The sequence below is a fragment of the Saccopteryx leptura genome, chromosome 6 (assembly GCF_036850995.1).
Source record: "Saccopteryx leptura isolate mSacLep1 chromosome 6, mSacLep1_pri_phased_curated, whole genome shotgun sequence".
Taxonomy (NCBI): Eukaryota; Metazoa; Chordata; class Mammalia; order Chiroptera; family Emballonuridae; genus Saccopteryx; species Saccopteryx leptura.
The window spans coordinates 2,807,866-2,831,113 of NC_089508.1; the positions used below are offsets into that span (position 1 = coordinate 2,807,866).

Here is a 23,248-nt window from a genome sequence, read left to right on the forward strand (position 1 = left end):
GAGATAACCAGCCAGTACCTCATTACTCTTTAAAAAAAATAAAAAAGCTCTAGCCCGTCGGCTCAGTGGTAGAGCATCAACCCAGCATGTGCAAGTTCTGGGTCCAACTCCAAGTTAGGGCACACAGAAGTGACCACCTGCTTCTCCTTCCCTCCCCAACCCCTTCTTTCTCTTTTCACCTCCCACAGCCATGGCTCAATTGTTGGGTGTGTGTTGATCCATGGCTCCATGGAGCCTCCATCTCAGCTTGGTTGCAAGCATGGGCCCCAGATGGGAGTTGTCAGGTGGATCCTAGTCAGAGCATATGCAGTCTATTTCCCGTCTCACTTAAATTAAAAAAAATAAAACCCCATCAATTCTACACTTACAAGTTAAATACAGTGTGTCCGTAAAGTCATGGTTTCAGGAAAGCAACAAGACGATAGAAATGTGAAATCTGCACCAAATAAAAGGAACTCTCCTAGTTTCATACCTATTCAGTGCAGCCAGAACGGGGTTTCTCCACAAACTGCCGGTTTCCTTCAACTGCTTATCCCACCGAGTAATGTTATTCCTATGTGATGGCACTTCTTTATAAACGCGCCGGTATTCACGATGCACTTTGGTCACAGATTCGAATTTAGCGAGCCACAGAACACACTGCACTTCCCTCTGTACCGTCCACATATCGACTGGCATGGCTGTGGGCTGCTCCGCTGTACACACGGTGTTACGTCATCATCTGCGCATGCGCCCATGCTGCCACATCATCCTACAGAAACTGGGAGGGTTTTCCTTTTATTTGGTGCAGATTTCACATTTCTATCGTCTTTTGTTGCTTTCCTGTGATCGGTCAAAAGTGCACCATGACTTTACGGACACACTGTAGAATGTACCTAATGACTATCTGACAAGTTAGAAAGATTCTAAAACTTCTGTGATTTTCCTTTCATTCCTACTCGTTTGTCCTTAAGTTTGGTCATTTTCTGTCATAACCTTGTATTTTGTTGTACTCGTTTATATTTTTAAGTGAGGGGAGATACAGTGACTCCCATATGCACCCAGACCAGGATCCAACCAGTAACCCTGTATGGGATCAATGCTCTGCTTACCTGGGGCCATGCTGCAACTAAGCTATTTCTAGCACCTTGAGGCGGAGGCTCCACAGAGCCATTCTCAGTACCTGGGGCCAATACGCTCATATCAATTGAAGCATGGCTGCAGGAGAAGAGAAAAAAGGGAAGAAAGAGAGAGAAAGGAGGAAGAGGGAGAAGCAGATGATTGCTTCTCCTGTGTAGCCTCACTAGGAATTGAACTCAGGACTTCCACACGCTGGGTTGACACCCTATGACTGAGCCAACCAGCCAGGGCTATATTCTGTTGTACTTACCTGTCAGAATAAGTAGGGATTTGGAGAGAAGGTTTACCCAGCCTGGGAGCCAGGGCTAACAATCTTAAGCCTGCTTCAGAGTCCTGGGCTTAGTCTCTGCATCTCAGTGCGGACTTCAGTACTCACCTTCAGGGAACTTGTCTTTCATATTTGCTCACACTGCATAGGTCTCTATATCAGTTTAAGTTCCTGTCTTCTCTACTCACTGGTGACATTTCCAAGTGGTTTTGGTGAGTCGAGTAACCCATTAAAACTACACCTGAGTCATTTTGACAACAAACTACCTTTTAGTGATTGGGACCTTCAGAGAAAGGTATCCAACACATGTCTGAAAAGGAGTCTCTAATATTCAGTTTTTATACCAATCTTTTTGTTTTTGTTTTAAATCAGGGAATTTGGCTTGTTTACACTTTGTTTTAATCCTTTATTGTTAAGTTCCTTATACATTTTTGAGGTTTCCTCTTTTTCCCTATTTGGCCTTTATTTTACTTCCTTTTCCCTCGTTAGGTTAGAAATTTTCATGCTTTGAATTCTACTGATTACCTTCCCATTCTTTTTGGTCACAATTTAACATTGATTAGGTCAGCAACTTCCAATTGGTTTGCCACAAGAATTTTTAAGACATGTGACCTAACTATTAAGTCAGGGACACTTTTTTCCTCTTAGGTTATCAAATTAAAAATAAGTCAACACAACTGCCATCCGGTGTGAATGAAGTAAAATGATACCTAATTTTTGGTCAAATCCGCAAAAATATTTTCTGGGTGTAGAGCAGAATTTTAGCAAGTACTATATATAGTTCGTGCACCATGATATGAAAAAGGTTGAAAAACGCTGGCTTCGGTTAAAATGAGCTGCAAAGGACTGAGAGTGGAGTTTGGGCGTTCTCAGGTTTGGGTGGGTGTCCAGGTTGTAGACTGAGCCAGGGCTGGCTAAGATGCCATTCCCACAGGTAATGAACATCTTAGGTCTCAGAAGTCTATTCATGTAACTACCAAGCCAAAGAAAAATAATAATGGAGATAACGGAGACTGGCATACGGAGAGAGTGGGGTACAGGTGGTGGTGGGCTGGAAGACGAGATAAACAAAGTCAGCAACAAGAGCGGAGAACATAAAGGTAGTTTGGCTTGTAAATGGGTAGGGTAGGACTTCATGAAAAGCAATAGGAAAATGAAAGACAAGAACCTCTTGGTCTTCATACAGTATTACATACGGACTAGCTAGGAAGGGAAAGCATGCTCTAACTCAAGTGTTTTTTCAACAACATACATCAGGGTGGTTAACTCTTGTGGATGGGCAGATGAAAACCACTGTTCTAAATCACTCACTTCCCAATGCCTCATCCACTCATCTGTCTCTTCACCACCCAAACATGCATCCATCTACCTACCTGTCCAGCCATGTACCCATTCACCTTCCCACAGATCTATCTATCCATCATCCATCCAGGCACTTGGTGATTTCCTGGGTACCTCCTCTGTGTACAAACCCAGTTCTGGGAATATGGAATGCAGATAAATTAGATTTGCCCCTGCCCTTGCAGATGTCAGACTATGGGGGAAGAGAAATGGAAACTCGACGTGAGCAGTCCGCTGTTGCCTGGACAGATCCCAAATCAGGACTTTACGGCTCTATACTCATCTCCGAGCGCCTCCTGGACCACTCCCCACCTACACATGCCAAAAGCTCCTCCAACTCACCTGGTCCCAAGGTTGAACCACCTTACTCCCTTTATGCAACTTGTACCTCTCCTGATGTTGTGTGGTGAAATCTGGTCACCAAAGCCTGATTTCTCCTCATACAAAACGCTCCTTGAGAGTCCTTGGCTCCACCATTTGGGACTCCCTGTGGCCTGCATCCCCCAGAAAACCTTTCCTGACAGCCTTTCATTGGAAATCTAGTCAAAACTGCATGATCACCTCTGATGGTTTTCAAAATGCAAATTGGGCCTCCCCTATGAGGTTGTAAGACCCTGTGGCAGGGCCTGTGTCACTGCCTCCCACACAGGGGAAGAGTCCAGTGCTGGGTGCCCATAGAAGACCTGCATTCACTTGATTTCAGTTGACTGGTTATGAGACTGCTTAGATGCCTTCGGAGCCTACTAATTATAGAAGAAACAGGTTCCAGGGAAAGTAACTTGTTGTAGATGTCACCAAGTGCCAGGGATTTCTGTTGCAATCACAAACCCTTATTATAAGGCAGATCTTGGCAGCCCCATTTGAAATCTCTCGTGATGCCATACCCTCCTTAGCCAACACAGTTGACTGGAGCTGCCAACATAGCTCTTGGCAGCTGGAAGTGTTCAACCTGATAAAAATGCTGAGTCCCACTTAACCTGTGGTGGCACAGTGGATAAAGTATTGACCTGACGTGCTGAGGTCAATGGTTTGAGACCCTGGCCTTACCCAGTCAAGGCTCCTAGAAGCAGCTGAGTTGATGCTTCCCATCCCCAGCCGCTGCCTCTCTCCTCTAAAATCAATGGAATCTTTAAAAATAAAAAGGCCCTGGCTAGTTAACTCAGTCGATTAGGAGCACTGTCCCAAAACAGCAAGGTTGTGAGTTTGATCCTTGGTTAGGGCACACATGGGAAACAGCCAATGGATGCACAACTGAGTGGAACAAATGAATGCTTCCCTTCTCCCCCTTGCTTTCTCTAAAACTCAATAAAGATTAAGCCCTGGCCGGATGGCTCGGTTGGTTGGAGCATGCCCCAGAGCACAGAGGTTGCCGGTTCGATTCCCCAGTCACAGCGTACAGGAGCAGCTTGATACTCCTCTCTCCCCCTGCCTCTCTTTAAAAAAAAAAAAAAGAAAAAAGAAATGCTGAGTACCAGCAGGGCCTACACACATACCTCCCCAGGAATATGAATTGAGAGGTTTAGAGAACTAGCCATTAGGAAGCAGAAACAGAGGCTCGATGACCAGACAGGACCAAGATAAAGCCAAGTCATAACTAGGTTGAGTGTGGTTCTAGAGGGCCAGAAAGCTTACAGGTAGTAGAAAGCAGCAGACGCCACAGGGCAGCACTGGTGGACGGTGCCTTGGAGGGATGCTCTCTTGCACAGATCCCTAGAGCCCTGGTTGGAACAATGTCCACAAGGCTGAACCTGGAGTTACCTGGGTCCTCACAAGGCCAGGTTTGTGCAGCGAGGTTACCAACCATCTTACTACAACCTCTGACTTGCTCTACATGGCTCGATTGGTTCAAGTGTTGGCCTCAGATGGAGATTGCTGGGTGGATCCTGGTTGGGGCACAAGCGGGAGTTTATCTCCCCTCCTCTCATTTAAAACAAAACCACCTTGACCAATATTTAAGGCCTGTGGTCACATGTGAAGATGCTTTTCTTCAGCTTGAGTACCCAGCCCTCCAACTCTCTACAGAGGGCTGTCACTGACCTGGAAACCTTCCAGGGACACTCTCCTGCATGCTATCCTTCACCCAAACCCAATAGGATACAAAAGGTAAGGACCCATTAACCCTGAACGTTCAGATTTTGTTGCTTGTGAACAGCAGAATGGGCCTACTAATCTATCTAACACTGGACCCTCAGGATAGCCAAGGCTGCTTGGGGGCCCTAATCTTTCCAGCTTGAAGGGCATCTTGGTCTGACCTGTCTAGCCCACATGGCAACTAATGCCAGTCCCTCCTTCTTAGCCTTCCACGCAATAGGATGGTACAAATGTGACTGTTCCTGCAGTCCACAGACCTGAGGTCCGAAGATAAGGCCCTGCTGCCTCTCCAATTATCTGTTTCCCTCAACTACAGGGTTCAGCTTCCAATTTCCAGAATTACCCGTTCATTCCATATCGCCACCCCAGGGTAAATTTTAACTCATTCTTTGAGATGCTGCCTTCCAAATCCCCAATCATATTTTTCCTCTAAAGAGTTCCACCCCTCTGTCCTATGTCTGCTTTGGTTTGGGAGATCCTGTAAGGTAGGAACAAAGAGCAAACGCAAGCTTACCCAAGGGCTGGTACAGACCAGGGGCTCCAGGGGGGTCTGACAGGGAGTATAAATGGCCAATGCCCTGCTCCTCTAGACTCTTGCTCAGCCTGGCAATGGCTGTTTTACATGGCTCCAGCCCCCTCAGTTGCAGCTCCACCAAAGGCCCTGGAATTGCTGCTACCCCGTTCCCATCCATCATCTAACACCCTAAAGGTTAAAAAGTTCTTCATAGCACAAGAAAAACAAGTGTTAGCTTAGGCACAGGCCACGGAGTCCAGTCCCCATGTGGTGTGCTGTTGGACCATGAACCAGTGTGGTCCCTTCCTCCTCTGGGCCTTTTTCCCCATCAGGTATTACCTAATCCCTGTGCCACCAACCCCACTTGGTGATCTGGAAACATTCCTTCCTATGCGCGAGGACTACAGTCTTCCCCACAAGTCCCTCCTCACTTTGGGTTGGGGACTGAATACCTCCAGGACCAACTCACTGCCCCATGGTGGTGGTGAGAAATTCTCAGCTAATTCAATCAGCTGAACAGGCAACAGGCAGGGCTGGCTACTGGTTTGAATATTATTTGCTGCTGTCACAGGACTCCAGGAAGAGCTATGGCCTGTCCTCGGCCACTGACCTGGCTTGGTCTGAGAGTTACTTTGGAATGTGCATTATTCATGACAACTGCCTAGGCCTCATTAGGTACTGGCTGCTTGAGGGAAAAACTGTACCACCCTGAAACTGCTCCCCAAAATAGCCTTTCCTGCCTGACTGGTGCTGGCACAGTGGATAAAGGTATCAACCTGAAACCCCAAGATCTTGCCAGCTTGAGCCCAAAAGTCACTGGTACGGCCCCAGTCAAGGAACATATATGAGTAGCTCATGGTACAACTAAAGTGAAAGCAACCCAAGTTGATGCTTTTCCCCCTTTCTCCTTTCTTCTCTCAAAAACAAAACCAAAAAAATACTTTCCTTTAATCTACCTACTACTTCCCTCCAGTCTACTCTGTCCCCTGGTTCCAGGTATCTAGAGGTCTCAGCACATTTATGCTCTTCCACCCTGTTTTTCCAGACAGAACAATCTACCTAGCTGCCCCAACCAGGTATTACCATTACTGACTGCAGCATTAGGCTCCCAGCAAAATTTTAAGTGTTGCCCTGGCTGAGTAGCTCAGCTGGTTCGAGACTCGTCTCAACACACCAGGCTTGCAGGTTCGATTCTTGGTCAAGGCACATATAAGCAGCAACCAATGAATGCACAACTAAGTAAAAATATTGATGTTTCTCTAAAATCAATAAATAAAAAGTAAAAAAGATTTCAAGCGTTGCACACAGGGTTACCATTCCCATTAAGTATGCATGGAACGATAGTTTTCCAGTTTACAGGGAGATCCTGGCTAGAATACAGGTTTAGATTCCAAAGCCTAAGTGAGTATTCCCTTAAAAAGAGTTTACTAAATAGATTATCAAATAGCAGGCACTGGGGCAACTTAAACCCTGATGTCCACTTTGAGATCCCAACACTGTATCCCCTGGTTGAGGTTCTGGGAAGATATTTCTCTAGCTATTGTTACCATACCCTAGCCTAGCACATAGGAACGGCTCAATTTTCTGACTGTAAAGAACTGGAAGTATGCCCTGGCTAGCTGGGTAACTCGGTTGGTTAGAGGACTATCCTGAAGTGCAGATTGCTGCTTCAATCCCCAGTCAGGGCACATACAGGAACAGATTGAGCCAAGGGCTAAGGCTGAATGAAGTAGAGACCTGCAGCAGGTGAACATAGAGCACAAGCTCCCAACTTCCTATAAACAAGGCTCACCGGGCCAAACTGTGGAAGCTATCCACACACAAGCTAGCCACAGGCCTATGGCAAGTCATCAGTCCGTTTTACTCCACTTAGGGAATGCCATTCCCAAGAGTCAAGGTACAGAAAGCACGGGGGACTGGCCCTGGCCGGTTGGCTCAGTGGTAGAGCACCAGCCTGGCGTGTGGATGTCCTGAGTTTGATTCCTGGTCAGGACATACAGGAGAGGTGCACACCTGCTTCTCCACTCCTCTCCCTCTCGCTTCTCTCCTGTAGCCATGGCTCAATTGGAGAGAGTTGGCCCCCAGGGGCTGAGATTGGCTCCCTGGCCTCCACCTCTGGCGCTAAGGGGAATTTGGTTGCTGAGTAACAGAGCAATGCCTCCTGGGTTTTCCAGGTGGATCCTGGTCAGGGTCACATGCAGGAGTCTGTCTCTGCCTCCCCATCCTCTCAATGAATTAAGAAGGGGAAAAATAAAAAAAAGAAAGCACTGGTGACAGAGAAGACTATTCTCTCAGGAAAAACAGAACACACCACAGGATAGATAGAGAAGGAATAGACAAATATGCAGTAATATTCCCGCTACTGAGCACACTGAAGCATTGGAATGGTCAAATGTGCCAGAATTTGAATACTCAAAGTGATGGGAGACTGGGCTAACTTTGCATTTTTGGATTATATTTCAATATTGGCAGGTAAAGCTATAGCAGTCAGGAAAAGATAGATAAGGAGTGTTTGCAGAGCTATACAGGAATTTAAAATCTCACTTGTGGTTTGGTTTTCAGCAGAATACCCTTCTGGATTTTCCACTTTCCTGGGAAAGCCAGCTTTCATTTTAAAGTTACCTCCAGGTCAAAAGCTTTTAGTCAGAGCCTGCTGCACTGCAGTAACAGGTGGGGTGAGGGTGATTCCCACCCCCCAAGGTAGGAAGCTCTGGGCACTAGATTAAAAAAACACTGCCTTTCCTCCTCAAACATTTAGGACCCAAACTAGTAGCTTGTAAAGTCATCTCTAGTATTTCAAGAAAGACTTGCTTAGAAAGCATCTTCCCACTTTCGTTCTTTCTCAACTTGATTTCTGATCCCCAAATAAATATACACAATAATTTCATGAAATCAAATTAAGGCAGACCATTTCAGTTCATAATCAACCGAAGCTGAAGAATAGGAATACCAGACCTAAGAAAATTCACTGACCCAAGGTAATAAACAACATGTTTTGTGAGTAGGGCCAGTAACTGCAAAAGGCAAAGTCCAATAGAAATCCAAAGCAGTAGCTACAAAACAGGAATTTCAGTATTCCAATCTTATGAAAATTTAAGTTAACTTGAACAGTAAAGCAAAGACAAAAATGTAACTTTAATATTGTTTTAATCAAGTAATGTAGCTGTTTCAAACAGGAGTTTTAAGACAGTTAAATAGAGCAAAGTAAAGGATTACTCTATTACGACAGCCTGTGAGTAAACTCTTACGTGGATTTGAATCTATTGGAAGTTTGGCACCAGACTGAACACAGGCCTAAGCCAAAATTTCCTTTCTAGTGTGTATATTTAGAAGCCCTGAACATGTCTTCATTCAGATTAAAAGGGTAAAACAAAAGAAAGACAAACACACAAAAATCCAACCTCTGTAACAGAACCTCAGTAGCTTGGGTATGCTGAGTTTAATTTTACCTAGGCCACCAATATCTCCTGTAGAATTTTAGGTAACAAATTGGCCTATATCAAAGCATTTGAAACCTAGGTTGAGACGAATTTGCAGAAACTTTTTCTTTGGTGTGACAAAGCACATTCCCTCCAGATATATGACTTCGGCTTCATTCTCATCAAAATCAGAGGACAGGTATAGATCAATTCATCTCCCTCTGATAAAATTACTAGATTTTAACTTCTTAAATCAAGCTAACGTTTTATTATATCAAATGTTTGTGTAATTTCAATGTGAAAACTTTTACACAGATTTTTTAAGGTCTCATATAAGCTTAGATCAGAAAGAAAATCAGAGAGGTGAAGGATGAAAGCCCATGCTCCAACCAAAACCCCATTGGGTGTCTTGTTCTGAAAATGATTTCTCAGACGTAAGAAAGAACCCGTAATAAGTGCGTTTAGATCAGCCAATTAGGCAAAGAACTCACGAGGAAGTTATTTTCAAATCTAAAGCCCAAGATAGGCTCAGCCAGGCCCTAGTCACCTGTATTCAGTGGCCACCAACAGACTTTGTAAGGGTCTGACTAAATTCAATGTGAAATGAAAAACACTCCCAAGTCTTCCCCCAAAATATAGGCTGACTTACTCGAGAAGTATAATTTTAGCTTTTCTTTTTAAATAAGACATTTTGAAAGGAAAAAATCAAGTTTCAGATACAGCAACACTTATTTTAGCAAGATAGAATAAAAACCTATGTCCAAATGTAAAAGGCATTCAGGAACAACCCATAGTATCAGAGAAAATCCACACTGAAGATACAATTTGAAAATGTCTGAACATTTTTAAATTGAACTTAAACCGTAAAAGCTGGGAAATGCTGTTTTTGCTAGAAATCAAGTGCACCTTTTTCTTCTTCCCCCAAATAAAACCACAGAACTTACTATTTAATTATACCCCAACGCTTGAGTTTTCTCTCAGCACAAAGCAACAGCTACATACAAATAAAATGCTTGTCAATGTAATAAAACCCCCCTGGCTCATCCAACTTGCAATGCACATGACTTCAAAGAATACAATTTGGGGCAAGTATAAACGAACTGAGGGAAAAAAGAAATCAAATTCCAAAACCTTCTCTTAAAATTATTTATAGGACACTCAGGTCTTTTTCACTCTTAGGAAGATCAAGGTGTTGCATTGTCCACCTTGGCATGGTAATAATATACATTACCAGATGCCTATTTAAGGGACTAGAAATAAGACTTAAGAAGTACTTTATTTCTTAATGGCTGAATAGGATAATTACATATAAATTTGTTTACATTCTGCAAAAGACCTCCTTATAGTCTCAGCACTTAACAGGCTCCAGAATCCTATCAGGTTAAATGATGGTATAATGTTTTAAAAAGGAGCCAAAAATTTCAGCTAAGTCATTCAGAGCCAAAAATGTGAAGAATGACCAAAATCAAATCTTTATTTTTTTAACTGTATAAATGTGATCCAAATGTGTCCACCACTAATTTTTCAAAAAGAAACATGCTATAAATAAGCAAACTACATCAGCTCACTGATATGTGTATGGACTCCCAAGTTGTCTCATTGGGCTTAATTACAGACCACTCACAGCAATACGTTTTTAGCAGAAAGTGTAGCATGATGTTAAGCCATTTTAGCTTTTGCACATACATGTTGCACTTCTGGCTGATGATGCAGAAAGATTCTCAGCATTACAGTTAAGCTGGGCTGCACCCACCCCTTTAAATGGCATCAATATCAATGTCATCATCTTTGTTGTCAGACTTCACAGCTTCAACTTTTGGTACACTGGCAGTCTTCGAATACACCACCTGATAAAAAAGTTTTTTTAATGAATGTTAATCTTTAATTAATGATAAAGGAGAAAAATCACCAAAAACAAACAACTCAAAAAGGGAATATGTGGGCCCTGGCCGGTTGGCTCAGTGGTAGAGCGTCGGCCTGGCGTGCAGGAGTCCCGGGGTTCAATTCCCAGCCAGGGTACACAGGAGAAGCGCCCATCTGCTTCTCCACCCTTCCCCCTCTCCTTCCTCTCTGTCTCTCTCTTCCCCTCCCGCAGCCAGGGCTCCATTGGAGCAAAGTTTGCCCGGGCCCTGGGGATGGCTCTGTGGCCTCTGCCTCAGGTGCTAGAATGGCTCTGATTGCGGCAGAGTGACACCCCAGATGGGCAGAGCATCGCACCCTGGTGGGCATGCCAGGTAGATCCTGGTTGGGCGCATGTGGGAGTCTGTCTGACTGCCTCCCCGTTTCCAACTTCAGAAAAAAAAGAAAAAAAGAAAAAAAAAGGGAATATGTGGAAATTACCTAGATGAAGCCATCATTCAAGTCCCCTCCACATCCAAAATAAGCTCTCTCCACAGCCTAACAGTTATCTTGTTAATTTTTAGACTACTAGGTACCTCTATACACAACCTATATTACTTAAACCTTATACTGAAAATTCAGGAATTTGGAATCATGTCTGCAAATGAGTTTTCCACCACCCTTTATACTAAGGATTATTTTCCAAATTATCAAGACTATTTTATTGCCTCCATCACCCAAGCTTGTCATTTTACAATTCTTAAGCACACATCACTAGCACTAAACTTAACTTTCCCCAATGCTTACTTCAATATTCTCATCTTCATCATCTTCTTCACCACCAGAAGATTCCTCCTCTGCTTCCTTCAACCACTTTATAAATGGTTCTGCTTTGACACGAATCTCTTTGGCAAGTTCTTTTGAGACATATTTCTTTGAGGCCTAAAAAAGCAATAGAGGAATTAAAAAATTTTTAGTTTGAGAAATTAAAAAAATAATTTGTATTCATATAGTTGCTCAAACAGGTCTTTGAGGGGACTGGGTCATACTGTAATACTGAATCCTCAACAGAACACATACATTCAACAGATTGGTATTAAGAGTCTCAGGCGTTTATTATTTACTTGCCAAATGCCATGGCGGCAATACCCTGCAAGTTCCATCATTTGGCAGAGTAACTGCATCTTCACACAGAAGAGACTAGGTATTAAGAGGTTCCCCAGTCCAGAAAACTCCAACAACTTGTGATCTTAAAGGAGCCCACTTGTACATTCCCCACCTTTTCCGACCAGCTGATGATAACCTCTTCCTCCAGAAGGTCTGCGTCATACATCTCCTTCAGGATGTGCGGAATCTTTGAGATGAGCTGAGCTTGATGCATTGCTACCACACACTCCAAACCATGAAGGAGGTACCGTTGAGCTTTTTTGTTGTTGTGACAAAACTGCAAATACATTACCTTTATGTTAACAAGCTTTCACAGATGATCTAAGTTGACAATTCTAATGTCCTAGTATATTCACTGCCTTAGGCTTGTTCTTTAAAGCCATGGCCCCTTAACAGTGGTTCAAACGGGTCAAGAGGACAAAGAGGCTCTGTATTAATGTATTTCCCCATGTATAAGACACACCTTAATTTTGGGGCCCAAAATTAAAAAAAAAAAAAGTATTACATAAAGATATTGGACTCAAATTTTATTCATCATAAAATTCACACAACTCACCCCTATCAAAACTCTCATCCATTAGCTTGTCTTCATCTGTGTCTTCAACAATGAGCACAGAAAACAAGTGCAAAAAAAGTGGAAAATGCAATAAAAAACCTACAACCACTGTATAAGCCACACCCATTTTTAGACCCCAAATTTTTCAAAAAGGTGCGTCTTATACATGGGGAAATATGGTACATTATCTGTTAAGAGACTTCGTGCAATTTTCATATACTCCCATGTTGTAAAGAATGTCAATATCTCCGTTTTCAGGATGACAGAGAATGAGAGGTTAAAGTGATGTTCCCAAAGTCACACAGCTGTAATCTCATTTATATATGTAAAATTCACTTACTCGTAGGAAATGGCGCCTGTATTTCTTAATCTGTTCTCTAATTTTCTCATTAAAAAGAACTTCAGTCAGAACAAGAGGGCCCATAGCTTTTACATCCAGCCTTTCTGCTTCAGCAACAATTTCCTTATCAGATGAGTCAATAATACCCTCTTCTTTCTTTTTCTGCAAAGGAAAGGAAGCAATTCAGTAAAACAGGAATCACATTTTGCTCTAGGGATACCAATTAGCCTCTACTCTCTCAGACCATTTCCCCTATTTTGACAGTTCTAAGATTTCTAAACAATTTCTAAACAATCAACAGCCGTCAAAGATATCACTGATATAATACTAAAAAACATTTGAATAGTAAAAGCCTTTCATTTGAATATTCAAAAGGTAGCATGAAAAAGTTACTCGCCAGGTACCAACTTAAAGTAATAAATATCTAACAAAAGCCCAAGGGTTGAAGCTGATTCTATTATCAAGAAAAGGTTCAACTGGCCTGTGGTGGGATAGTGAACAGAGCACTAACCTGGAACACTGAGGTTGCTGGTTCGAAACCCTAGACTCACTCAAGGCATATCAACAAGCAAGCAATGAACACCTAGAGTGAAGTAGTCACTTCTTGTTCCCTGCCCCACCCTCTCTGCAAAAAAAATCTTAAAAAAAAATAAAATGTTCAACTGCTCTCGAAACAAATATTTTTACCTTAACAAAATCAAACAAGATATTGACCCGTTCTTCAACAGTTCTTTCCAAATCATCACTGAGTGTCAGGACTTTTGCATGGTCACTGATTTCATCCATTCTGCGTCTTTGAGCTTCCTCAGTTGTATCCTCACCCCAATCATCATCCTCCTCTTCTTCCTGTTTACAAGAGCCAAGATGCTTGACCATAAACCTTCGAAACGTAGAAATTGGTTCCTGGTGTGCTGAGGTCACGGGTTCAACCCCCCATTCAGGACATATACAAAAAACCACCGAGTGCTCAATTAAATGGAACTAAGTGGAGTAGAGTTGATTCTCCCCCCTCTTCCATCCCACCAATCAATGGGAAAATTTCAAAAAAAAAGAAAAGGAAATAATGTTTCAGATTTCTAATCAAATTAATGACATCAAGTTCATCTTCCACTAAATTGGGTTCACCTCAATTCAGTCAACCACACCTGGAACCCAAAACAGTGTTGCCGTGTTACAGTATTTTCTGTTTACTATAACCAAATATATTTTACAGAATTCTACTGCCCACCACACCATCAACCTGCACTTACCATAGCATGTGGAGGAGGACTGATTTCATTTGGTGGTGGTGGGGGTGGGGGTGTCTCACTGCTGGACACAGAGCCATTTTCCTTGTCTTTGCCCTTCCTATTTTTTTTTTCCTTTTCTTTCTTTCCTGTACCACTGTCACTATTCTCTACCAGGAAACAAAAAAGGTCAGTTAAGTACCATGGCTTATTTTATACCTCCCTCATCACCCATCATGAACATTTAAAACCCTGCCCTTTTGCTTTCTGAACTCTCTTCTCAGGAAACCACAAACATGGTGCTACCTAAAATTCCCAGAGGACTCACAGACTAAATCCACACTGTATTTCATAGAAGAATCCCAGGTTAAGGATATGTCCCAAAATGCTACTGGTATTAATTCTTGGGTAAGCTCAAGACAAAGTGATGATTCAGAAGACCCAATAGTGAGGGTTGGCATTCATGATCTTCTTCCACCATTCATGAACTTGAATAAGAGTAAGCTCAACTACACTTTAGCCAACAGCTGGAACATTGTCTAAGTCTATATAAAGGTTTGTCTCATAGAGGAGAGAGTACCCGAATAGGTTAGACTTTGTTAGTATAGCAAGCTCAAATTGTGTCAGACAGTTTTGCATCTGCCACAGAGTGTTGCTTGCAATGTTTTAGAGCCACTTAGGCTTAATGAGCTAACACCCCCTCCCACCTCCTTCAAAAAACAGTATCCCAGAAGGAGAACCTTTGCTGGGACCCATCACAATCTGTTTTACAATACCTATGTCATCCATCCCAAGATGACAGGTTTTCAACAAAACATGACACAAGGATTATAAATTCATTATATTCATTTTACAGCAACAAAGAAACTTTCACTTTGTTTCCAAAAATCAGCTGCTTTACAGTAATCTTAGAAATTCATTCCCAAGACTTACCAGGTGGGTTTTTGAGAATGAATGTGCAGAGTTTATGATGTGTGTCAAGCATGCCTCGATAACCACAGGCTTTACAAGAATTACCTATTGTTTGCTTCTTTGGATTGACATGCTGCCAAAAAAACAAAAACAAGTATGTCACCCATATTATACAATAAAAATTCTAAGGAATTTAGTGTGAAAATAACCAACAGAATACACCTAAAACACCAGCTTAACACAAAAAAGAATTTTTCCACAAAGTGATCAGCTAAAGAAAAGTGTTACTTGAATCTCCAAAATTTGTAGGTTTTGTGTTTTATTTCCAATTAAGTCTGTTCTACTTTGTCAATACGTTATTTAATGCTATCGCAGGACTGGATAAAGACAAAAGCAGACACACAGTTTCTTCTCTTATTAAGAAAAAGCTCAAAGGCACTCACCAACTCCGTTTCAGGATTCTCACACTCAGGACAGAGAACAAATTTTTTAATGAATCCATCCAACATGTCTTGCAGCTTATTCGCCTCATGAGATCCATTGACAATGTAACGGTCATTCTTAACATCAAACTGGGTCTGTGCTCCCAGCTCACAACCAAAATATTTGGTGGGATCTAGTTAGAAAAACAAAGTTTGATTCCAATTAAATAAATGAATCTTTGGCTACTCAATCTCATTTATCCTATTATAACTCCCTATGTCTTTAAGTTCTTCAGTCAAAAGTGGCATTGCCTGGGAAGACTTTTAAAGGCAACTAATCAGTTGGTTCTATATTCAAGATTCTTCTCAACCTTTAGGCTAAATAGAATTAGTACATAATCCAGACAAGATTTGCAGATTCAAGATGATCATGACTGTATCAACACTATGCCTTTCAGACTTCTCCAAAAGGCATTACTTACACGTTGGAGGCCGATTAAGCGCCTTTGCAACGTCAACCATGTTGACTATAACTGTCTTGATTCCATTTCCTTTGCCCTCAACCTAAAGGAAACAAGAATTTAATTTTGCACCCAAGAGATGCAATCTTTAAAAAATCTATGAAACAAAAATGAAAAGCGCTTAGAACTTGCTACAAAATGAACATCAGTGATCACCTTGGCAATCAGACGGGGCATCTTGTAGCGATAGAACTGGTCTGACACACTGCGGTTGACGTTGACAGACATTTTGGCTTATTAGTGGCTTTATCAATAAGATGAAGAGATCTTTGATTGCAACTTTTTGGTATCTTCTGTCTGGAGAAGAAGGGATGACATAAACGACTGCAAGAGTTCTCGGTCTCTGACATGAAAAAGTTTTCGCCGCTGAGGCTGTAAGCTCCTTGCTTGTATGCTATGTTTCCCCAATACAGGTACCAATGGCTGCGCAACAGCTCTGAAAAGAGAAAGGAAAGAGAACACACGACCCCCCCACACACTTAACACGACTCCTGCGTGGACACACCTCCCCCTAGGTTCTCGTTAACGACGCCTCACTCTCCTGTGTCAGAAAGCACCCGAGTTCGCGTCAAAACGCCTCTTCCCTAACACAGGACACCTGTAACCTAACAGGCCTTCATTTTGATTACAATGAGACCGGCAGGGAACCGCCAGAGGAAACTATGAACCGTGCCGACCCAGCTGCTGCGCGTTTATAAAACAGACCCAACAGAAGCGGCCTTTCTACGACCGGCGCCTGCGCAGGGAGCGGCCTTATTCCCTGTTCATGAGAACAGGTTCAAAACCCTCTCCTCCTCGCAAAGCGAGCCTGGACCAGGCCCCGAGTTGCGACAACCCCTGCGCCCCCCAGGAGCTGCACCCCTTACGAGGCTATGGAATGGCTCTGTACGAACTGTTCCTCCGGCAACAATGCTTACTTCTGACACACGCGCACGCGCGCTCCGGACACGCGGGCCCGGAGCGAGCGCACCTCGACCTTCGCTCCCGACCCCGGCGACAGCCGCGCCGCTCCTCCGGGACGGCAGGTGGCCCGAGCCGCAGCCATCCCGACCGCGCGCCGGGCCCCGCGGCTCCCCGCGACAGGGGGTCACCGGCCCGCCGCCCCCGCCCCGCCCGCGATGACTCACAAATGCAGCGCGGAGCCTGACTCGGGACGCGCGCGCTCCCGCGGGCGGGGGCGGGGCCGGGGGCGCGGGGCCGCGGAGGGGGCGCCCGCCCGCCCGAACTGCGCCACACGCGCCGGGTCACGCGGCGCGCCGCCATCTTGTGCGGCCGCCATCTCCCCGCCGACCCGCGCCGCCCGCGGACTCACCGTTTTCGTCAAATAAAGACATAAACCCAACGCTGCTCGCCCGGGACTGGGATGAAGTGAGGCGCGTGGGAACCCGAGTCCGACGAAGGGCGGCGGAGAAGCGCAGCGAGCAGCGGCCGGGCAGGCGCCGCCGAGCAGCGGGGAGGGGCTGTCCCAGCGACGTCCGGGGTCCACACCCTTCAGCGCCCGGGGCCTGACGACCTGGCGCGGAGAGACGGCGCCGTGAGCCGGGCACGGCCGCAGGGGCGCTTCCCCCGCCAGCCGGCGGCCCGCGGGGGGCGAGGGGGCGGGGAGGACCGGGGCGGGGGCGCGGGACTGCCACCTCTCCGCCGGACTCACCTCTGGAATGTTCTCGCTCTGACTGAACAACGCCGCCGCCGAGCTCAAGCTACCCTCGGCCCCAATGCCCGCCCTCCGCGCCAGGCAGCACAGCCCGTTGGCGGGAGGTCCGCCCGAGCTCGCTCGTCATTGGCCTGCATGCCGCGTCAATCCTGTCTGTCCCCGCCTTTTCTGTTTCCTAAGGCTCCTCTCGCCGCCTCAGCCGGCCCCCAGCCCCGGGTCCCGGCTTCCTTCACCTGCCTTCCCTTCCCCCGCTTTCCCAGAGGCCTCCACACTCTCGCGAGAGCTGGTCGCGGGGCCCCGCTATGTCGGTTTGTCCCTGGTTGGGGAAGATGGCGCCTGGTGCCACTCCTCCGCAGCCGGCCCCGGCCCCGTTTCCACCCGAGTTCTCCGTGCGGTAGATGCGCAGTCTCGTCTAGTGGGCTCGGTCCTGTGCTTTCCGTCCCCTAGGGTCGCCCGTGGCCCGCTCTATGGGGAAGAAGTGTTTTACTCCCTACTTCGTAGGCCTTGTGCTTTCATCCTTGACCCTTCCGACTCCCGAGCTCGGGTCTGCGTGGCCGCGACGACCGTGACCCGCCGAGTCAGCGTGACGGGGTGGTGGTGAGGCGCGGTCGCCCGCCCGGCCGCCTGCCTCCTTCCCTGGCACCTGGCGCACGCGGCGGATTGGGACCTTCTCAAAGCGCACCTGGGGGGGATCCCCTCTCCAGTGTATAAGTTGTATAACCCGAAGCAAGTGTTCCCAGTGTTCACCTGAAAATGAGCGCGATTTAGAAAGAGCCTCCGCCCCGGCCGGATAGATCGGTTGGTTAAGTTAGCACATCTTCCCGAAGTTTATAGGTTGCGGGTTTGATGCCTGGTCAGGGCGCGTACAGGAGCGATTGTTCCTGTCTCGCTCAAATCGATAAAATAAACCTTAAAAGAGAGAGAGAGAGGAAGTTCTTCATTTTAGTTCTGGTGATTACAGGAACTCCTTTTCAGAAACGTATTTTATATAAAACTTTCAGTTGGGACTGTTTAAGAATTCAACACGAAAACACGCTGAACTGTGAAACAGATAACGGAGCCGCTGGTTGGAACCCGCTGTCCCGCGGTCTCAAGCCCTCCTGTCAAGTGTCCCCAGGTCTGCAGAAAACCAGCCATGCTGTGGAGGACAGGATGAGGTGGATTAAGGGGCTGACCCTCTGTTTCAGACCAGTCCAAACTGCAAGAAGGTTAGCATGGAAAGATGGGATTTTTGTGAAGTTCAAGATGACTCTTCCATAGCTTATAAACCTTATAAACCATTTTAAAATTGACAGTGTTGTTGGGGAGAAAAAATCAAAGGGAGATGTAGACCGAGAGAAGCGGTTTGTGTCCTTGGGCGCAGGGGCTTTCATAATCGCGCGGCATGTGTACCGTGTACACCCCGGCGTAACTGTGAAACTGAGTGCATCATGCCTTCTGAGTGCCGGGGTTCCTATCAGACAAACTGGAAAGGTAGGTCCCAGGAGCGCTGCATTTGGCTCACCTTGGAGCATGACTGAGCAGTATTGAAACGTTTGAGTTTTTGCATGACTACATGCAAATAACATTAATTTTGAAACTCCGCTGGGAAACGTGGTCATGAGACTCATCTGTGGTAAGAGGGCTGCTTCCTTAGAAAAGTTTTTAAATAAATACATACAAAGTGATGTTTTTTCTTGCTGTGGTTTGATGGCCTCCATATATAATTTCAAAAGTTTGTACTAATTTTAACTTTACTTTTTGATATGTGTACAGTGGATGAAAAGGGTTTTGTGAAAAGAAATCTCACAGGCCGATCTGATCATATGTCTGTCTCTAACGGGCAGGTCCTGGTGGGTAGTCATGCCTTGAGCTTGTAACCTTGAGTAAAATGTTAAACATAACTTTGAAATAAACAAAACCCTTGAGAGAGCAGATAATCTTAGCTCTCCTGTAATGCAACTCCTGCCTTGCTTTCTACCACCTCCATGTAATCTTCCTTACATTCCCTAAATTTCAAATGCATTAAAAAAAACAAAAACACCCTGGCCGGTTGGCTCAGTGGTAGAGTGTCGGCCTGGCGTGCAGGAGTCCCGGGTTCGATTCCAGACCAGGGCACACAGGAGAAGCGCCCCATCTGCTTCTCCACCCCTCCCCCTCTCCTTCCTCTCTGTCTCTCTCTTCCCCTCCTGCAGCCAAGGCTCCATTGGAGCAAAGTTGGCCCGGACACTGAGGATGGCTCTGTGGCTTCTGCCTCAGGCCCTAGAATGGCTCTGGTTGCAACAGAGCGACGCCCCAGATGAGCAGAGAGCATCGTCCCCTGGTGGGCATGGGCCGCGTGGATCCCGGTCAGGCACATGCGGGAGTCTGTCTGACTGCCTCTCTGTTTCCAACTTCAGAAAAAAAAGTACTGTAAAACTCATTTTCGGAAGCATTTGAGACCTTGCTTGCTTGCTGGTGCAATTGTCATCAGTTTTGGCTCAAATAAACTTATCAAAATTCACAACAGGTTTGGATGTTCTTACCTCAACAGTACCACTCATTTGTATAAATAATCATGGACAACTTTTAGAAATTACTCTTAACCATACCATTTGTTGAATGCTTCTATAACCTAGGAATTTTCTAAGTCCTTTGCAACTATCTATCTTACTTCTTAGCCTCTAGGAGGAATATTTTATTCCCACTTTACAAATGAACCAACTTAGGCTGAGTGGGGAAAAAAAATCAAGCAACTTGCTCAAGATTGTGTACCTGGTAAGTGGCAAAGCTAGAAATTAGACCCAGATCTGTATGATCCCAAAGTTTATTCCCTTAACCATATGTATGGCGCAACCTCTCCAGATGACACAAAACTGGGCAATTTCCATATGTAACCACAGTAACATGTTGAGGAAGTGTTGCCTTACCCATTTGACAGGGCAGGAAAGAGACTCAGGAAGGTTAAGTAACTTTCCCAGAGTCACCTGCCTAATAAGTGGTGAACAGCGTTTGAACTCGAGCTTGTTGGACGCCGAGTTCATTGCTCAGTTCCACCTCCCTTTCCTGGGTCTCCGCCTCATTTGGCTGCATTATTTCCTCCAGTCAGGTGCTCACAGTTTGCTAAATAATGAGCACTCACTGCTTATGAAATCCTTTGTGAGTGACTCCCCTGATTGTCCATTTCAGTGTGTGCCCTGGACAGCAGACCTGAATAGCTGCTGAAAAGGTAAATTCAGAGATTGGCTTTATGGCTGTTTATTTTATTTTTTATTTTTCATTTTAGAGAGGAGAGAGAGGGAGAGAGAGACAGAAGAGAGAGAGACAGGGGGGAGGAGCTGGAAGCCTCAACTCCCATATGTGTCTTGACCTGGCAAGCCTGGGGATTTGAACCCGTGACCTCAGCATTTCCAGGTCGACGCTTTATCCACTGCGCCACCACAGGTCAGGCTTTATGGCTGTTTAGATGTTGGTGTCTGTGAGCCTGTTTAGCATGAATTAGCCCAACGGAGCAACATCAAGTCTGCACGAATGGAAAACCTTGCACTTTGGAGCTTTGGGCCATTGGGCAACCAGGTGACTGCCCTCTGCGATGGGCTTTGTGGTTGGCCACCTGGCCTCCCTTGATGACAGTCCTCTCTCAGCTTTCTCTCACCTCCCGTGTGTTTCAAAACTGCACGCTATTAGCCATGTAAGTTCCTGTCTCCCCCAGAGGAGGCTGAGCTACCTGAGACAAGCTCTGTTTGTCTTCCAGTCCTAGCCTGTTCCAGTGTGTGCACAGAGCAGACATTCGAAAGTGCTGGGAGGGAACTGAAGGTTATCGGGTGCGTACAGAGTCAGGAAAGGGCGTAGGCTGTGTTAAGGTCTCATGTCCTATACCGTGGTAATCTCATGCACCCATATCAGTACACATTTCTGAATCGCTAGGCAGCAAGGATCCAGGCCCTACCTACTACACGGGCCCCGCCCAGTGAGACCACACAGAAATATGCCGGTGGACACCGCAAGAAGGCATGCCCTCTCCGTGGCAACTCTGAGCCTCTGGGCAGGATGTCTCCCCAGCTTTGTGACTCCCTTCTCCACCTCCTCCACACCCCGGGCATTCATGGAACTTTATTGCAGTTGCCTGTTTACTAGGCTGCCGTCCTCGTGAGGCTGAACATGCAGGGAGAGGACTTGTCCTTGAGAACAAAGGCATCTGAACTTTGGCAGAAGACTGAGGGCCTTCAGTTTCCGACGGGACAGAGGCAGGAAGCAGAGGTGTCTCTGAGGAAGCAGCAAAGCATCCAGGAAAAAGTGTTGCTGGAGACTGCCGCGACGCCCTCCTCCTCCCTCGAGTGCAAGCTCCACCCAGCTCCAGCGCGTGTCACTCCTGGAAAGAGAAAAAAGTGCAGAATGGCTTTGATTCCGTAAACAATGGAGAAATTTGGCAGAATGGAAGAGTGGGCCCTGCTTGCAGGTGGGGAGGGTCTTGGTCACACAAAAGCCACACATAACACCTCGGTACAGGACAGTGACCATGCCGCTTGCTGCCAGCTTGGCTCAGGCCCTTTCCTCAGGGAAGCAAGGTGAGTGGCTGCTGAACTGAACCCTCTCCTGCCTAATGCTGGTGGCGTTAGTCCCGCACGGGGCACTGCCCCGAGATGCATATGTGTGCAAGAAAAGGGCTGGAAGATGCTGAGGTGAGGACAGGCCCTGAGACTCTGGCTCCCCTGTTCCTGTCAGCCACTTGCGAACCTCTCTGAGAGAGCATCTTAACGGGTCCCCAACCCCGGCCACGCATTGTCCTCTTTCGCTGTGAATCTGGTACATTTTATCCACCCAGAGGAAGTGTCCACATACCAGGCAGTGAGCTCACTGATCACTGAAGGGCCGTGGGCTGTGGCCTATGGCCTGCGCTGCAGCACCCGACCCACAGCACCAGGAAGCACGGCTTGTGAACTTCTCGGCTGAGTCAGCTGCCACTCTGGGCAGAGTTGCCATCAAGATGGCGTTTTTGAGTACGAATATCTTGTGGTGACATTCTGGGCTCTGTGTTTCTTGAGGGACACCTGTCCTGCTTATCTCAGCACAGCCTGGTTTCCCTAAGCCGGCCTTTCTCCAGTGAGGGTGACACCAGAACCCTGGAGGGCCAGGCAGAACACAGGTGGCTGGGCCTCTTGGGGGGTAGGAGCAGAATTGAGATTTCTAATAGATTCCAGGTGATATAGCTGCTGCTGCTGGTCCCAGAACCAGACTTTGCCTTAAAGCCAGGGAGGGGCCTGTGACTTTGGGACGCAGATACCCTTTCTCTGCTCACCATAGTCTCTGTAGCTTTCTTCTGAGATATTTCAGGGGCCCTCATTCAGGCAGTCTGTCTGTGAATGAAAATAAGTGAGGAGTGCCGCGAATGAGCGGCTGAGTTACTAGGTCCTGAGTTACTAGGGACCTGGGAACAGTGCGGGATTAAGAAAAACAGGCTTACACTGTGGAAAACAGTATGGAGATTCCTCAAAAAACTGAAAATCGAGCTGCCTTTTGACCCAGCAATCCCACTTTTAGGAATATACCCCAAGAACACCATAGAACGGCTCCAAAAGGAGAAATGCACCCCCATGTTTGTGGCAGCATTGTTCACAATAGCGAAGATGTGGAAACAGCCCGAGTGGCCGTCAGAGGACGAGTGGATTAAAAAGCTTTGGTACATATATACTATGGAATACTACTCAGCCATAGGAAATGATGACATCGGATCATTCACAATAACATGGATGGACCTTGATAACATTATACGAGTGAAATAAGTAAATCAGAAAATAAGAACTATATGAATTCATACATAGGTGGGACATAAAAATGAGACTCAGAGACATGAACAAGAATGTGATGGCAACGGAGGTGGGGGGATGGGGCGAGGAAGGA

General features: G+C 45.9%; 1 protein-coding gene and 1 non-coding gene across 2 annotated transcripts; both read right to left on the bottom strand.

Moving 5' to 3' along the window:
* Positions 1–10,009: 10,009 nt before the first annotated feature.
* On the bottom strand, positions 10,010–18,176 carry EIF5 (eukaryotic translation initiation factor 5). The gene is made up of 12 exons (XM_066388076.1): positions 17,387–18,176; positions 17,048–17,248; positions 15,892–16,171; positions 15,697–15,778; positions 15,236–15,408; positions 14,814–14,925; positions 13,905–14,050; positions 13,342–13,500; positions 12,655–12,816; positions 11,871–12,035; positions 11,399–11,533; positions 10,010–10,599 (listed from the first exon to the last, which is right to left on the bottom strand). Exons 3-12 carry the CDS (start codon positions 15,961–15,963, stop codon positions 10,510–10,512), a joined length of 1,296 nt encoding a protein of 431 aa, XP_066244173.1. The 5' UTR covers positions 15,964–16,171; positions 17,048–17,248; positions 17,387–18,176; the 3' UTR covers positions 10,010–10,509.
* LOC136377928 (small nucleolar RNA SNORA28) lies at positions 14,415–14,538 on the bottom strand. Its single transcript, XR_010746531.1, has one exon. It is a non-coding gene; the product is annotated as a small nucleolar RNA SNORA28 (small nucleolar RNA).
* Positions 18,177–23,248: the final 5,072 nt, after the last annotated feature.

Excerpts from the sequence above, each read along its gene's own strand:
- EIF5 (XM_066388076.1), bottom strand. The coding sequence starts at position 15,963 with ATGTCTGTCAACGTCAACCGCAGTGTGTCAGACCAGTTCTATCGCTAC. Across the intron at positions 13,501-13,904 it reads GTCCTCCTCCACATGCTATG|GAAGAAGAGGAGGATGATGA; the intron begins GTAAGTGCAGGT and ends TCTTGTAAACAG. Across the intron at positions 10,600-11,398 it reads ATGAAGATGAGAATATTGAA|GTGGTGTATTCGAAGACTGC; the intron begins GTAAGCATTGGG and ends CTTTTTTATCAG.